At 35.6% G+C, this 17,824-nt stretch overlaps 2 protein-coding genes across 2 annotated transcripts; one reads left to right on the forward strand and one right to left on the reverse strand.

The window, feature by feature from the left end:
- Positions 1 to 10,411: 10,411 nt before the first annotated feature.
- Positions 10,412 to 15,855, forward strand: LOC120166870 (ABC transporter C family member 10-like). The gene is made up of 11 exons (XM_039176050.1): positions 10,412 to 12,534; positions 12,607 to 12,927; positions 13,053 to 13,139; positions 13,260 to 13,847; positions 13,946 to 14,110; positions 14,214 to 14,508; positions 14,596 to 14,810; positions 14,893 to 15,198; positions 15,286 to 15,349; positions 15,433 to 15,672; positions 15,758 to 15,855. The coding sequence occupies exons 1-11, from the start codon at positions 10,465 to 10,467 to the stop codon at positions 15,853 to 15,855; spliced, it is 4,449 nt and encodes a 1,482-aa protein (XP_039031981.1). The 5' UTR covers positions 10,412 to 10,464.
- A 199-nt stretch (positions 15,856 to 16,054) lies between these two features.
- On the reverse strand, positions 16,055 to 16,915 carry LOC120166818. The gene has a single exon (XM_039176014.1). It carries the CDS (start codon positions 16,913 to 16,915, stop codon positions 16,055 to 16,057), a length of 861 nt encoding a protein of 286 aa, XP_039031945.1.
- Between the last annotated feature and the right edge of the window lie 909 nt (positions 16,916 to 17,824).

Here is a 17,824-nt window from a genome sequence, read left to right on the forward strand (position 1 = left end):
ACTTTACATGGATTTGGATGAATATTTTAGTATTATATATTGCATTTATTTATTTCAAACCTAGTTAGCAATATTAAACTCATAACTCCTCTTTAATTTACAGATTATGATAAAATTGTCATGAATGATGATTTCCAACGAACATCACTCTCTTTTTGAGTGCTACACTAAACAACAAGCCATACCCACCAACTGAATTGATTGCCCGTCAAAATTATTTTGAATTTAAATATCAAATTTATCTAATAAATATAAAACAAATTGTATATTTCATTTTATTATGTACGTTGAAAAGTTTGAAAAATAGCTTATGAAAAATCAGATCAAAAGTCATTTTTCAGAAAATACAAAAGAAATTATATTGGCTAAGAAAATGTTTTATATTAATTAACTTGTTTTCCACCAACCAAATACAAGAAAATAAAGAAAATATTTTTCAGAAAATGTTTTAACCCTAAGTATAAAATTTTCAAGGAATGAATTTATTTTTTCCTATAAAAATCCTGAAGTTTTTACGGTTTCGTTGGGCAAATAATCCAAATAGGAAAAAATTAGGGAAATATAGGCATTGGAAAATTAATTTGGGGTCTAGTTATTTGTTACAATTTTTTTTTTGGAACTCAACATTCTCTCGTAACGAGTTTCATAAAATATAATAAATAATTGGAACTGGTCATGCCCTCACGACGAATTCCATATAATTTTCATTAAGTGCACATGATGAATTATATTTTAATATATTTTATGAAAATCGTCTTGAGGACATCATGAATTTCGCATGTACTATATCAAATGACTTAGATCTCAAAATAAATTTTTAAAACTTGTATTTTTCGTGTTTTTATTTTCCACCCACAATATTTTCAAAATTTAAGCCTTTTTACACCCTTAAGATATATTTTTAAAAAGAGAGAAGTATCTCGTTAAAAGACCTCGACATTAAAACAAGATTCAAAGCATGTAAAATTAATTTATTTATTCCATGTAAATAAGTAGTGGCATTATTTTATTTAAAATTGAATTATTAAATATTTAAAAATAGAGATCATTTCATAACAATTAACTTTAGAAATTAATAAAAAATAATTTTTATTAATTTATTTAAAATTAATAAATTCTCTTTATATATATTATTAATTAAATTGAATATTATAAATTCTAGATTATTTTGATATTTTAATAATAATATCAAATATTGATTCTATTAGTAGTTTTAATAATATTATTGGACTAAAACAATTGTCATCTTTCCTTAGTAAAGAAAAGTAAAGATTAAATATTTTTATCTCTTCAATTCAAACCAATAATCATCAGATGGCCCGCACTTTGTGATTTTCAGCAGATAATAAGTTCTTACAACATAGGTGCAAATTTAAGAATACGTGCATAGCATGTACAAAATTAGGATGCAAATTTGAAAAATTATATTAAAACTTTAAAGTTATAAAATATCAAGAGTATAAAATTAGATCAATGATAAAAAAAATCTTAAAATATATGAAGATTTAAAATTTTTATGAATGTAACAAAGATGATTGGTTCAAGTGGTAAGCAGATTGATATTGCTAGAATATTCACCCATCAAAATTAGGTGTGTGACGCGAGTCGGTTAGAATTAGTCAGTGCGAAACCTTGGTCTACGTACACTAGAAACTAAAAAAAGTACGCATGTTGGTATATTTGGTAAATATATAAAGAGAGATAAGTATGTTGTAACATCTCAATCATCAGGTCAGTGACTTAAATGTAATAACTCAAAATTTAGTGGTTTAATTAGAATAATTTGAAAATTCAAGGACTTATTGTGGAAATATTTGGTTAGGAATTGATATTAAATTTGGATTAGTGGAAGGGTAGTATGGTCTTTTCACCAGAAATATTTTTTTATCTTCTCTATTTTAATGGATATAACATGTGGAATGAGGGAGACAAAAAGAAGAGAAAAGTCTGGAGTTGGTTCTTATCTTCTTTATAGTGCCCGTGAACTCCACTTTCAAAGGTAAGTTTTTGTAAGTTGTTGGTTCCTTCAATTTTTGGTTTGGTATTGAAAGCTTGGTTGTTATATAAGCTTAAGGAAAGCTTGTATAGGATTAAAAAAACACGAGGAGTGAATTAGAAATGAAAGTAATGAGTTTTGAAATGAATTGTTGGTATGGTGTAGTTTTGGAGTTCTATGGCTAAATTTGACTTGTCAATGATCTAACTAAAGAATTATAAGGATTGGAAATGATTAAGAACATGTTTGAAATGATTTTTAGATGTAAGTGTTCTAGTGAGATTTTGGATGTTAGGGAGATGTAAATGGAGAAAAGTTGGTTTTAATGAAAGAAGTTTAGTTTAAAGACATATAAGGAGATCAAACTATGAGATTTATGTAAGTTTTGGTTAAATTTCGAAATGGAAATGGCAATTTTGGGCTTGAGGTATCGGTACTGGAAGAACAATATCGATACTTCAAGGAAATATTAATTGAATTCGAATAATAGTATCGGTACTGGTTGAGGAAGGTATCGATACTGATAGGGGAGTATCGATACCAAGGGTATAGTATCGATACAATTTCCAAGAAGAATGTCAAAATGGTATCGGTACCGTTAGGGGTTATCAATACCATTGAATGGAAGTATCAGTACTGTAGTGGGAGTACAGATACTATTTAGCATGAAATGAGAAATTAAGTGTTTCTTTCAGTTTAAGTTATTATGATGGGATATAAACGATTTGAATTCTGGTATTTATTTTCGATTGTTTGGTGTAGATGTTGATCAAAGTCAACTTCCGGTCAACTTGACATTATAAGTATTGATCCAAAAGCGTTAAGGTTTCGTTTAGGACTCAGTGAGGCAAAAGTGAGTACAGCTTCTTCGTTTTGTATTAGAATTGAGGAAGGCTTGCGATAAGCCAACATCAGTGTTTTCGATCGAAAACCTTTAAATTTCTTTTATGTTATATCTTTATAATGTTTTATTCAAGTTCTAATTTTTTAAGCTGTGATTAGTGATTATGAGTATATGATTATGGAAATGTGATATATGAACATGGGTATATGAAAATTCTCAATGTGAAAGTGCCTATGTGAATGAGAGATACTTCGAATAATGAATGATAAATAATTATGCGGTTAAAAGCCCAAGGTATATGTATAAGGATTAGAGGTATAGTTGGCATGCCAAGAGTTGAGGTTCTATGTGGTCATTCATGACAGTTGTGTGGCACTTCGGTGTAAACCTATGTGGTCATTCAGGACAATTATTTGACACATCGGTGCAAATTACGATCTGTGGTGACAGTATTAATGCACAACCTCAATGTACTCAAATACTAGAGTTCTCAGTAGTATACGTTGGGCATTTGGAAACAAAGCTATATAAAACGAATAATATACATAAGTATACCTTCTTGTTATGGAAATTAATTTGGAATTCTTTATGAAATGTTTCGTTAAAATAAATAAAGACTTCGTCTATAAAGTTTAGTACTCTTTAGTTTTTGCCTCACTAAGTCATCGACTTAGCATGTGATTTCCTCACGCATAGGTTTGAAGAAATCGGAAGGTTGAAGTTGTTGAGGATAGCATACTCCCGTGAAGATCAGATCAAGACAAATTGAATGTAAGTTTTATTTTTGAAAGTTTGTAAACTGTTGGCATGTACTACACGTTTAATTTGAAATGCTCTGATCCATTTTTTTTGTAAACACATACTTTTGTAATTATGTAAATTATTAAGGTTTTATGGAAATATGAATAGAAGTTCATCAATTTCTTTGAATTGAAAGGTTTCACATTGTTAATATGAATAAATGTTTAAATTTGTTCTCATTTGTGAATAATCTATGTATTGAAAAGTCAATGTGACACATCAGATTTGTATCCAAGTCGAGTACGGGATAGGGGTGTTACATTTAATGGTATCAGAGCTAATGTTTAATTGGTTTTAAGTTCGAAATAAAGTCATTTTTGTTTTACAAAACTTACATGCCAACTTGTAGTTAAGTCTTTCTGATCTGATAAGGTGACTAGTATGCTATAATTACTAAAATAGTAGTGAATTAATCTTATTAAATGTTGGATTTTGAGGGCTCTCGAAGTGAATTGGGAGATAGAAATGAAAGAAGTAGTAACTCACCTGCCCCAAGCAGGCAGGGTGAGGAACAAACACATCAGGGGTGCCTGTACAAGATCAGGGAACCTTTTCCCTGACTAGACGTGATTCTGACGCATTTTCAACCGTCAGTTCCCTCCTGCTCCTAAGATGAATGTTGCCAAGGAGCTTAGAAGCCTAGGAGTACCCAAATTTAGAGGAGAAGCTGATAAAGGTCTGGTTGCCACCGATCTGTGGCTTAATGACCTTAAGATAATGCTAGAGAACCTCCACTGTTCTAAAATGGAGAAACTGGATGGTGTAGTTTTTGTTACTGTGAGATCAAGCCAGAATATGGTGGTCTAATGTGACGATACGAGCTTCAAGGGACCAAGTGACTTGACCATTCTTTTTGGAAGATTTCAAGAATAAATACACCGGGGATCAGTTTATTCATCATATGAAACAATAATTCATGAGCTTAAAACAAGGGAATCACACTGTATATGAGTTTGAGTGTGAATTCAACAAGCTGAGTCGATTTGCGATAGAGTTAGTCCCTATAGAGAATGACTCCTATGATTAGTTTGTGGAGGGTTTACGCCCCCAACTTAAAGAGGTGATGTTGGCACTTAACCTCTTTTCATTCCAAGAGGTAGTGAATAGAGCCAAAGCCCTGGAGCGAGCTAAAAATGAGAGGTTTGTGGAGCAAAAGACACAATGGAATAAGAGAGTTGGTGCCTCGTCTAGTTTCTCTCAATCAAAGAAGAGTCGAGGTTCAAGTTTTTAACCTCATACCAGATCGGAGTCAGCTGCATCCTCAGGTAGAGGATCAAATCCTAGAAGAGCCAGACAAACTCATTCAGTGGATTCAGGAGTGATAAGCCAAATCAATGTTAGCACTGTGGGAAATCTCATAGTGGAGTGTACAAAAGAGTCTCCGGAGCTTGTTTTAAGTGTGGAGAGGCAGGACATTTTATTCGAGACTACCCATTGATGACGGGAGAGCCTGCCCAAACAAAAAGATCCACTGCTGCACCTATGAGAGGTAAAGGTCGAGGTAGAGGAAGGAATCAATCTGAGTTAACCACTCAACCTGAAGTATGCTCCACCGCTAGATTATATAATCTAAAGAACATGAAGATTGTGATGATCCTGAAAATTGCAGGTAATTTCCAGATAACTGGTAAATCTGTTTTAGTTCTGATTGATCCAAGATCGAATTATTCTTATATTAGTAGTAAACTGGTAAAAGACTTGAGAATTCCTTTAGAACCTATTCGTAGCGAGGTGATTGTGACAAATCCATTAGGACATAGTGCTTGGGTGAAATAAATCTGTCGAGGGTGTCCTATATGGATTCAGGGAATTGAATTCCATGTTAATGTAATGAAATTACCCTTTGACGAGTTTGAGGTTATCCTTGGTATGGATTAGCTTTATCATTATCATACCAATGTGGATTGTCGACTTAAGCAAGTGATGTTGAAAAGTCTTAATGGATTGGAAGTTAGTGTGGTCAACGAGAGAATCAATCCCTTAGATAATGTGATATCAATGATGGCAGCTCGGAGGTTAATGCTACAAGGATGCCAAGCTTACATCACTAATGTGATCGATGCAAGAGCCAAAGAAAGAAAGTTTAAGGATATTCAAAAGTCAGAGAGTTTCCATAAGTATTTCCGGAAGAATTACCTTTTTTACCTCCAGATAGGGAGGTTGAATTTCATATTGAAGTGATGTCAGGATCAACACCAATTTCAATGGATCCTTATAGGATGAGCCCAAATGAATTGAAAAAGTTAAAGATTCAGTTACAAGATCTTTTAGATAAAGGATTTATCAGACCTAATGTGTCACTTTAGGGTGCTCCAGTATTGTTTGTAAAGAAGAATGACGGTTTGATGTGTCTTTGTATTGATTATCGATAACTCGACAAGATGACCATAAAGAAAAAGTATCATATTCCAATGATCGACGATTTATTTGATCAACTCAAGGGAACTGTATTTTTTTTCTAAAATTGATTTATGCTCAGGGTATCATCAGTTGAAGATACAAGAAAAAGATGTTCCAAAGACGACATTTAAAACTCGATATGGTCATTACAAATTTGTAGTAATGTTATTCGGGTTAACTAACGCACCTGCAACATTTATGGATCTTATGAACAGAGTTTTCCAACTGTATATTGATCAGTTTGTGGTCGTTTTCATTGATGACATTTTAGTATATTCAAAGCCAATAGAAGAGCATGACGCACATCTTCGTGTGATTCTTCAAACGTTAAAAGACAAGAGCTTTATGCAAAATTCTCTAAGTGCGAGTTTTGGCTAACGAAAGTGGCATTCCTTGGACACGTGGTTTCTGCTGAAGGAATTCGAGTAGATCCTCGGAAGATTAAAGCTGTGTTAGAATGGGAAATTTTGAAGAGTGTGTCAGAGGTTCGGAGTTTCTTAGGTCTCCCAGGTTATTATCGAAGGTTTATCAAAATATTTTCGATGTTATCTCTGCCTTTAACGAAATTATTAAGAAAATATGTGTCTTTTGATTGGAATCCTGAGTTTCAAAAGAGTTTTGAAGCATTGAATAAAGTTTTGAGAGAAGCTCCAGTGTTAGTGCAACCGTAATCAAACAAGGATTTCACGATTTTTAGCAACGCTTCCCATAATGGGTTGGGATATGTTTTAATGCAAGATGAAAAGGTAGTAGCTTATGCTTTAAGACAACTTAAGCCCCATGAGAAGAACTATCCGACGCATGACCTTGAGTTAGTAGCGGTGGTCTTTGCATTGAAAATTTGGCGACACTATTTATATGGTGAACGTTGCTACATTTACACTGATCACAAAGTTTGAAGTATTTGTTGATGCAAAAGGAACTTAATTTGAGACAGAGGAGATGGATGAAATTACTCAAGGACTACGATGTGATTATAGATTATTATCCCGGGAAGGAAAATGTAGTAGTTGATGCTCTTAGTCGGAAGACTTTTGCTGCTTTGTGTAGGCTTGATGCCCGAATCAAGTTAAAAGATAATGGTGCATTGATGGCTGAGTTAACATTAAAAAAGGTATTGTTAGAGTGGATTCAAGAGTTGCAAAAAAATGATGAACAATGTTTAGTCTGGGTTGATCAATTAGAGAAGAGGGAAATTAAGGACTTTAAAGTAAAGTATAATGGGTGTTTATACTTTAAAACCCGAGTTTGTGTTCCCAATAATGAAGAGTTAAAAAGATAGATCATGTACAAGGCACATTGTAGCCCTTTAACTATGCACCCAAGAGGAAACAAGATGTATTAAGATTTGAAAGGGCGTTTTTGGTGGCCAGGCATAAAAAGAGACATTACGAAGTTTGTATCAAAGTGTCTTAATTGTCAACAGGTAAAAGTTGAGCATCAAGTGCCTTCGGGATTAGTGCAACCAATTTCTATTCCTCAGTGGAAATGAGAAAGAATCACGATGGATTTCGAAACAAGATTGCCCTTATCCCCAAACAAAAATAATTCAATTTAGGTAGTTTTGGATCGCCTCACAAAGACTGTGCTCATCATAACTCCAGAAGAAATAGAAGTTTAATATGACCTGGCTTATGAGGAAGAACAGGTTCAAATTTTAGCGTATGAAATCAAGCAGTTAAGGAATAAGACGATTCCTCTAGTTAAGGTTTTTTGGAGAAACCATAAAGTGGAAGAAGCGACTTGGGAAAGTGAAGAAGATATGAGGAAGCAATATCCCGACCTCTTTGTGCAATGAAAATTCGAGGACAAATTTTCTTAAGGGGGAAGATTAGTAACATCCCAATCATTGGGCCAGTGACTAAAATGTAAGAACTCAAAATTTGATGGTTTAATTAGAATAATTTGAAAATTCAAGGACTTATTATGGAAATATTTGGTTAGGAATTGATATTAAATTTGGATTAGTGGAAGGACAGTATGTTCTTTTCACCTGAAAGATTTTTTTATATTCTCTCTTTTAAGGGATATAACATGTGGAATGAAGGAGACAAAAAAAAGAGAAAAGTCTAGAGTTGGTTCTTATCTTCTTCATAGTGCCTGTGAACTCCACTTCCAAAGGTAAGTTTTTGTAAGTTGTTGGTTCCTTCAATTTTTGGCTTGGTATTGAAAGCTTGGGTGTTATATAAGCTTAAGGAAAGCATGTATAGGATTAAAAAACATGAGTGAATTAGAAATGAAAGTGTTAAATGGGTTTTGAAATGAATTGTTGGTATGGTGTATTTTTTGGAGTTCTATGGCTAAATTTGACTTATCAAGGATCTAATTAAAGAATTAGGAGGATTAGAAATGATTAGGAACATGTTTGAAAACATGGTATGATTTTTAGATGTAAGTAGTGAGATTTTGGATGTTAGGGAGTAGTAAATGGAGAAAAGTTGGTTTTAATGAAAGAAGTTTAGTTTAAAAGCATATAAGGAGATCAAAGTAGGAGATTTAGGTAAGTTTTGGTTAAATTTCGAAATGGAAATGGCAATTATGGGCTTGGAGTATCGGTACTGGAAGAACAATATCGATACTTCAAGGCAAAATCAGTTGAATTTGAAGAATAGTATCGGTACTGGTTGAGGAAGGTATCGATATTGATATGGGAGTATTAATACCAAGGGTATAGTATCGGTACCATTTCCAAGATAAAATTCCAGAATGTCAAAATGGTATCGGTACCGTTATAGGAAAGTATCGGTACTGTAGTGGGAGTGATGATACTATTGAACATGAAATGAGAAATTAAGTGTTTCTTTCAGTTTAAGTTATTATGATGAGATATAAACGATTTGAATTCCGGTATTTATTTTCGATTGTTTGGTGTAGACGTTGATCAAGTCAACTTTCGGTTAACTCGACGTTATAAGTATCGATCCAAAAGCGTTTAGGTTTCGTTTAGGACTTAGTGAGACAAATGTGAGTGCAACTTCTTCATTTTGTATTAGAATTGAGGAAGACTTGCAATAAGTCAACCTCAGTATTTTCAATCGAAAACCTTTAAATTTTTTTATGTTATATCTTTATAATGTTTTATTCAAGTTCTATTTTTTTAAGCTGTGATTAGTGATTATGAGTATATGATTATGGAAATGTGATATGTGAACATGGGTATACGAAAATTCTCAATGTGAAAGTGCCTATGTGAATAAGAGATACTTCGAATAATGAATGATAAATAATTATGTGGTTGAAAACACAAGGTATATTTATGAGGATTAGATGTATAGTTGGCATGCCAAGAGTCGAGGGTTCTATGTGGTCATTCGGGACAATTATGTGGCACTTCGGTGCAAATTACCAGTTGTGGTGACAACAGTAGTGCACAACCTCAATGTACTCAAATAAATAGAGTTCTCAGTAGTATACGTTGGGCATTTGGAAACAAAGCTATATAAAACGAATAATATACATAAGTATGCCTTCTTGTTATGAAAATTATTTTGGAATTTTTTATGAAATGTTTCGATAAAATAAATAAAGATTTCATCTATAAAGTTTAGTACTATTTAGTTTTTGCCTCACTAAGTCATTGACTTAGCATGTTATTTCCTCACGCTTAGGTTTGAAGAAATCGGAAGGTTGAAGTTGTTGAGGATAATATACTCTCGTGAAGATCAAATCAAAACAAATTGAATGTAGGTTTTATTTTTGAAAGTTTGTAAACTGTTGGTATGTACTACACGTTTAATTTAAAATGCTCTGATCTATTTTTTGTAACGTACTTTTGTAATTATGTAAATTATTAAGGATTTATGGAAATATGAATAGAAGTTCATCAATTTCTTTGAATTGAAAGGTTTCACATTGTTAATATGAATAAATGTTTAAATTTGTTCTTATTTGTGAATAATCTATGTATTGAAAAGTAAATGTGACACCTCAGATTTGTATCCGGGTCGGGTACGGGTTAGGGGTGTTACATATGCATAGTTAAGGATCAATCTCTTGTTACATAATTGATACACCATCACTCTCCAGGTTAGTAAGACTATCATTTCAGTAGGAGCAGTTGTGCTCCTTGATTTTTTACCTCAATCTTTCAAAATTTAAATGTTAATTTGTTTCTAATCTGTGTTTCTTGTTTGGTTTTTGAGATGATACATGCTGATTTCCCTTTACTCTGCGGTATAAACATTCTCATCATCATCATCATTCATCATCATCAAAAATCTGCAAAAACAATTTACTTGGATCATTGTTTCCTATATTTTTCTGTGATATCCTACTGTAAAAGAAAATTCCAAAATCAGTTGAGAAAATAATGACTTTGATGCATAGGAATGGACCATGAATCTAAAAAACTTTGGAAAATTGCCATTGAAAACTTTAGATTAATCTATGGTTTGAGGTGCAGGACAGCAGAGTTGATAGAAACATGGGGGAAAGTGCATGGATTTTGTTCTGTAATAACTCCAACTGTTCAAAGGAAACTGGGAAGACATGCAGTTCTGGTTTTTCTGCAATATTCAATCCATATTCTTGTCTCAACCATGCTTTCATAATTTCTGTTGATATGCTGCTTCTCTTAGTGGCCTTACTCATCATTGTTTGTAAATTGTCCTTAAAGAAGATCACAACAAATTCGCAGTCACAAAGCATCTCTTTGCTGTCAGTCCTCTCAGCAATTTATAATGGAATCTTGAGTGTTGCCTACTTGGCCTGGGGGATATGGACCATTTTCCAGAAACTCGACGTGGATCATACAGTTTTCCCTATGGATGGATGGCTAGTACTGCTGTTTCAAGGATCGTCATGGCTGGTTTTAGCTATATCTGTAAGCATGAAGCAGCTAAATCTTCCATGTATGATAGCTGTAAAATCTTGTTCAACATTTGCCTTCTTGTATGCAATCTTTCTCTGCATTTCATCCCTACTTGAGGCAATTGCAGACAATACAGTGTCATTGAAGATCATTTTGGATATTTCATCTTTTCCCGGATCGATTTTATTCCTGTCATGCGCCTTTAGAGGATACACATCAAAGGATACTGATCCAATCGGTGACTTCGATGCTTGCTATGCACCTTTGCAGGGTGAGGAACATGATTCAACTGATGAAACCAGTTTCAACCATAACATTACTCCTTTTGCCAATGCTGGGGTTTTAAGTAAAATGTTGTTTTGGTGGTTGAATCCTCTACTGCATGAGGGTAAGGAGAAAATCCTAGAAAACAAAGACATTCCGGCTTTGCAGCCGGCATGTCGTGCAAAAGCATGCTACCTGAAGTATATCGACCGACTGAGCGAACAAAAACGAAGAAAATCAAGTAGTTCAATTTCTATGCTGTCGATAATTGTGTATTCTCACTGGAAAGCCATGTTAATTTCTGGATTCTTCGCATTGATCAAGGTTCTCACACTCTCTACAGGTCCACTGTTTCTTAGGGCTTTTATTGCAGTTGTTCAAGGTAAAGAAGCCTTTAAGTATGAGGCGTATGTGCTGACTCTTGGCCTGCTTATAGCAAAATGCTTGGAATCCTTGTCTGAGAGGCAATGGTTCTTTTTAACAAGAATGGTTGGCCTTCAACTTAGGTCTATGCTATCTGCAGCAATATATCAAAAGCAACTGCAACTATCAAATGCCGCTAAAATGACTCATTCTCCTGGTGAGATAGTGAGTTATGTCACGGTAGACGCCTATAGAATCGGTGAGTTTCCTTACTGGTTTCATCAGATATGGGCGACAAGCCTTCAGTTTTTTCTAGCATTATTCATCGTATACTCTTCTGTGGAACTGGCAACTTTCGCTGCATTAGCTGCAATAATATCGATCGTACTTGCAAGTTATCCACTAACCAAATCACAGCTTAAATATTACAAGAAAATCATGTTGGCACAAGATAAGAGGCTTAAAGCGATTACAGAGGCGCTCACAAATATGAAGGTGTTGAAGTTACATGCGTGGGAGATGCATTTCAAGAACGTTATCGAGAGTTTAAGGAAAGATGAATTCAAATCGATATCAGGGATTTTGTCACAAAAAGGGTACCAGCTAGTTTTGTTTTGGTGTTCTCCAATTATAGTGCCTTCTGTTACTTTCTGGACATGCAACTTGTTAGGGGTTCCCCTCAATGCCAGCAATGTCTTCACTTTTTTGGCGAGCATTCGCATCGTTCAGGAGCCGGTTAGGTTAATTCCCGATATTTTTCAAGCGTTCATTGGGGCAAAGGTTTCACTAGACAGGATTGTGGGATTCCTTGAGGCACCAGAGCTGGAAAACAGGAAGTCAGAGCAAAAATGTTATGACAAAAATTTTGATGTCTCCATTCTCATTAAGTGTAATGAAATCTCTTGGGATATTAATCCTTCATCCAAACCTACCATAAGAGACATAGATTTGGTGGTTAAACCAGGAGAAAAGATTGCCATTTGTGGAGAAGTTGGCTCAGGAAAATCAACTCTTTTAGCCGCGGCTCTCGGAGAAGTTCCGAAATGCAATGGCACAGTAAGCGATGAACTCTGAATTCCCTCATTGTGATCTTTCCATGCACTAATCATTTCATATTTGGATCATCAGGTTCACGTACGTGGGAAGAAGGCATATGTTTCTCAGACAGCATGGATCCAGACAGGAAGTATCCAAGAAAATATTCTTTTTGGCTCTGTGATGGATCCTGTCTGGTATCGGGAAGTGGTCGAGACATGTTGCCTAGTAAAAGATCTCGAGATGCTTCCCTTTGGGGACCTTACTGAAATTGGAGAAAGAGGTGTCAATCTCAGCGGTGGACAAAAGCAAAGAATTCAACTTGCTCGTGCTTTGTATCAGAATGCAGATGTCTATTTTCTGGATGATCCTTTCAGTGCTGTAGATGCTCAAACCGCAACAAGTCTTTTTAATGTGAATACATAACTTGTTTTCTTACATAAATATACATACATACAGACATACATATATACATATATATATATGTATGTATGTATGTATACACACACTTAAATCATGCACTCTTCTGTTTTATGCAGGAATATGTGATGAGAGCTTTGTCTGCTAAAACTGTCTTACTTGTGACCCATCAAGTTGACTTCCTTCCAGCTTTTGATTCCGTCTTGGTAAGCTGGCTACTTCTGCTATTGCAATCATGTTAAAAGTATCGATAATTTCGAATACGATACGAATATGACCTGTTGATAAAAATGTTCTTTCTTTTTTCCTTCTTATTTTTATGATAGTTGATGTTTGCTGGGGAAATTGTAGAGGCTGGTACTTACAATCAGCTGCTAGCTTCAAGCCAAAAATTCCAGGACCTTGTAAACGCTCACAATAACACGGTTGGATCCGAAATGGACATTTTGAGTTCTTCTAATGGGAGAACAATGGCATCCAAAGATGTGATCGAGAATGTGCATGTTAAGGAAGAGCCAATAATGGCTAAAGGAGAACAACTAATTAAGCAAGAAGAAAGAGAAACAGGAGATACAGGATTAAAGCCTTACTTGCAGTATTTGAGACACCACAAGGGCTTTCTATATTTTACCTTGGCAATTTTGTTCCATGTGGTATTCATAATAGGGCAGGCAATTCAAAGTTACTGGTTAGCATCTGAGATCCAAAGTTCTCAAGTAAGCAAAAGGGAATTACTCACGGTTTTCACTGAGATTGGCTGCACTTTAGCAGTCTTTTTGCTCCTCAGATCAGTTTATGTAGTTCTTCTTGGTTGTGGAGCTTCAGAATCTATTTTTTCAACACTGTTGAAATCTTTATTTAGAGCTCCAATGTCCTTTTACGACTCGACACCTGTTGGAAGGATACTGAGTAGGGTAAGTTCCCTCAAAAGCACAGCTTCAAGTTCTTCCATTCCACGAAGAAATCCTTTCTCCATGAACTTACTGTTTTGGTTTCGGTTTTAATTCAATAGGTGTCTTCAGATTTAAGCACCATTGACTTCGAAATGGCTTTCAAGTTATCAACCACAGTTGGAACAACCATGAATACCTACTTCAGCTTTTGTGTATTGGCCGTGCTGGCCTGGCCTGTTGCATTTGTCATCATTCCCATGATTTATGTGACTATACTTTTACAGGTCTTATCTATATGCACAAAACAAAGTTTTTTTTTTTTTTACTATCATAGATTCTTTTTCCTTTAATGAGTTCTTAATTTTTCTACTTTCTCGAACCAATTAGAGACACTACTATGCTTCTGCAAAGGAATTGATGCGAATCAATGGTACGACAAAGTCTTCGGTTGCCAGCCAACTTGCTGAATCCATTGCTGGAGACATGACAATCCGAGCTTTCGGAGGGGATGATCGGTTCTTTCTTAAGAATATGAACCTGATTGATGCCAGTGCAAGTCCAGACTTTAATAATTTTTCTGCAAACGAGTGGTTAATCCAAAGGTTGGAGATATTGTGTGCCATTGTTCTTTCATCCTCTGCCCTTTTCATGACTTTGATTCCTCTTGGATCATCTGCATCTGGTTTGTTCAAGCTGAGTTTAACTACCTGATAATACTTCATATGTGCATTATTCTATAACCATGTTTATTTATGGATTTCAATTGCAGGGTTAATTGGAATGGCGCTGTCATATGGCCTGTCTTTAAATGTATTCCTCGTTATTTCTGTGAAATATCAGTGTTTTCTATCAAATTACGTTGTCTCTGTGGAAAGGCTAGAACAATACATGCATATTCCTAGTGAAGCTCCCGAAGTAATCGAAGCAAACCGGCCTCCGCACGACTGGCCTTGTGTTGGCAAAGTAGATATTCGCAATTTGAAGGTATAATCAAAAGGTTCTCTCCATCTGTTATGTTACAGGTTTTACAGGGAATGCATAGTAAAACATCTAATTCATTGAGCAGGTTCGATATCGGCCCAATGCTCCTCTAGTTCTTCATGGCATCAGCTGTATATTTGAAGGAGGAAGTAAGATTGGGATTGTTGGCCGGACAGGTAGCGGAAAGACGACTTTTATCAGTGCTTTCTTCCGCCTGGTAGAGCCTGCAGATGGAGAAATCATCATCGATAACCTTAACATTTGCGAAATCGGGCTCCATGATTTGAGATCACATTTGGGGATCATCCCTCAAGATCCAACTCTTTTTGGTGGATCTGTTAGATACAATATAGACCCTTCGGAGCAGCAAAGCGATAGTGAAATATGGGAGGTATGGTTTTCTACCATATTATACTCCGGTAACTAATCTTGTATTTTTGCTGACAAGATGTACTTCTAATCATTGGATGTTGTTAAGGTTCTCGAAAAGTGTCAACTCCGAGAGGCGGTTCAAGCGAAAGAAGGCGGCCTGAACTCCATTGGTGAGAAAAGCTAGATTTCAGAATTGTTTTTTTCTCATTGAAGCTCTGCATTTACTTCAATTAACACGCACAAAAAAATACAGTTGTACAAGATGGATCAAACTGGAGCACGGGGCAACGTCAATTATTCTGCCTCGCACGAGCATTGCTGAAGAGAAGCAGGATCCTAGTGCTTGATGAAGCAACTGCATCGATCGACAATGCAACTGACTCGATCATCCAGAAAACAATAAGAACAGAATTCGATGAATGCACCGTGATAACCGTAGCTCACAGAATACCAACTGTGATGGACTGCGATATGGTGCTTGGCCTTAGTGATGGTGAGAAGATAAATTGAAATCCAAATAGTCCATTTTTTATTGTTATTGTTTGAATCAAATGCGTGATTTGTTCTTAAATTGACAGGGAAATTGGTGGAGTTTGATGAGCCGATGAAGCTGATAAATAAGGAGGGATCATTGTTCGGACAGTTGGTCCAAGAATACTGGTCACGTTCCTCATAATATATGATGCATCTCTAGTAGATTGGTAATGAAGTTCTGTTTGACAGACTCAACATGGTTATTTCTTAACCAGTTTTAAACGTGAATTTAATTTCATGAAAACAGTAAAAATGAAATTTAGTTATTCTGCTCTGCATAATCTCCAAGGCCAAAGAAGAAAACAAAACAAAGATATACTCAAAAATAACAAATGAAATTGCTATGGAAAACCTCCATTCTCAAGGACTGGTTGAGTTCTAGTTACAGCTGCAGATGGCATTTTACTACAACTCACCCATCTGTTATTAAGAATTTCACCTTCATCAGCTTGTCTTTCCATTGCCTGAATCCGTTTCGTCTTCAAAAGCTTCATTGATACAAAGCCGAAGTAGCCTGCCAAAACCAGTGCACAAAATCCAAGTACAATCCCTATCACCCATGGATATAATGGCCTTTGTTTCCTCTTCAGTGGAACAGCAACAGAGAAGTGGCCCTGATTTGAAGTGTAACACACATTGGGAACCATCATGCGACTGAAATCAACTGTCCCATTGCTGCTGAAAGTTGCACATCTTGCCGAAACCGAGTATTTCACGTTGGAAAAATGGATTGATATAGGCTTCCCCTTTGTGTCGAGGCCCATACTTCTTAGCCTAGCGGCTCTAGCATTCGAAGCATCGAAAACCATGAAGCCGATGACAGGAGTGATAAGCGAGTAACCTGAAATACTGTAGTACTGAGAAGACCGGTTCCCGAGGTTCTCGTAGACGATCGCGAGCCTCCTGACGTGAGGAACAGGAACGGTCCGCGATGGTATGCGAAAGCTACTCAGATTAGCCCCTTGCTTCCACAAGGTCCGGCTTCGGATTCGTGCGATGGAAACTTCCATGCCTGAGAGATCAGTAGGAAGATTAGCTCTGTAGAAAGCTCCAGTGTGAGGCCTGTGTGTAATAACCAGTGCTCTGAAAGCAAAATCCTGAAGAAATGTGTCCAGGGAACAATTGGAAGAGGTGTCCAGGCCATGAACGAAAGAAGATAAACACAAGCCGAAAAAAACCAAAGAGATGAGAGTGAAGCTCATGCTGGATTATTGGGTGGCAAAAAAAAAAACATTCAACATGAAAACAGATAAATCAGTTTCTGAAATGCATTGTTGAATGAGATGATGTATTTTTTCAACAAATTGATTAAGCATGCTTTTAGAAGGGCCCCAAAGGGTTATCAAAAGGCAACTCATTTTCTTCATCCATCAAAAGTATATGCATCAATACATGAAAAACGCCATGATTTTGCTTTCTTTTTCGTTTTGAATTCCCTAACCATTCATCAGTCCAGCGCGTCATGCACGTTTAATATTGACGTGTTGACTTAATCATCAAGGTGGGACTGGTAGCTACATGCAATTCAATGATTGAAGTCAAACTTGAGGTTGAAGAAAAGAAAGTATCTTTGGTTCATTAGCCCGTCCATTGCGGGAAACAAAGTTAGTATGGGATGCAATCTGATGTTAAACTTTGATTGATTCGTAAGAAACATGACTTGAAGTCATAATCTTTGGCAGTGAGATTAAAGATTCCATTAAAACATTCAGAATAAGGTATGGGATTCGTTTATAAACATTTATACAGCTAAAACGGCCAATTCAAAAAGGGGAAATATTTACCTCATGATGAATGTTGGTAAATGTGTCTCCCTTTTCCATGGCATCACCCAAGATTTGGTAAAAGTTAATCAAAGTAGGCGCCTTTGTATTACAACGGTTTGCACTTTTCACTGTAAATAATTGAGAGTTAGGGTTTGAGCTTGGAGGATGAAACTGGGCTAGAATCTAACAAGCACTGCTTTTAGCCCAATAGAGTTCAAGAATTGGTATAAAATTAATAGAAGAGTAGAAGTGAGTCTAAAAATTATTTAAAATACAGAAATCTGTGTTGGCAATTAAAAAATAAAACAAAAGTCACATCTTCTTCTTCTTCATTTTCTAAACGTC

The sequence above is a fragment of the Hibiscus syriacus genome, unplaced genomic scaffold (assembly GCF_006381635.1).
Source record: "Hibiscus syriacus cultivar Baekdansim isolate YM2019G1 unplaced genomic scaffold, ASM638163v2 tig00111648_pilon, whole genome shotgun sequence".
In the NCBI taxonomy this organism is placed as follows: domain Eukaryota; kingdom Viridiplantae; phylum Streptophyta; class Magnoliopsida; order Malvales; family Malvaceae; genus Hibiscus; species Hibiscus syriacus.

Bases quoted from the DNA above. Each gene is read 5' to 3' on its own strand.
- LOC120166870 (XM_039176050.1), top strand. From the start codon at position 10,465: ATGGGGGAAAGTGCATGGATTTTGTTCTGTAATAACTCCAACTGTTCA. The intron at 14,111-14,213 runs GTCTTATCTATA...CGAACCAATTAG, and splicing joins ATGTGACTATACTTTTACAG to AGACACTACTATGCTTCTGC. The intron at 14,811-14,892 runs GTATAATCAAAA...TTCATTGAGCAG, and splicing joins TAGATATTCGCAATTTGAAG to GTTCGATATCGGCCCAATGC.
- LOC120166818 (XM_039176014.1), bottom strand. From the start codon at position 16,915: ATGAGCTTCACTCTCATCTCTTTGGTTTTTTTCGGCTTGTGTTTATCT.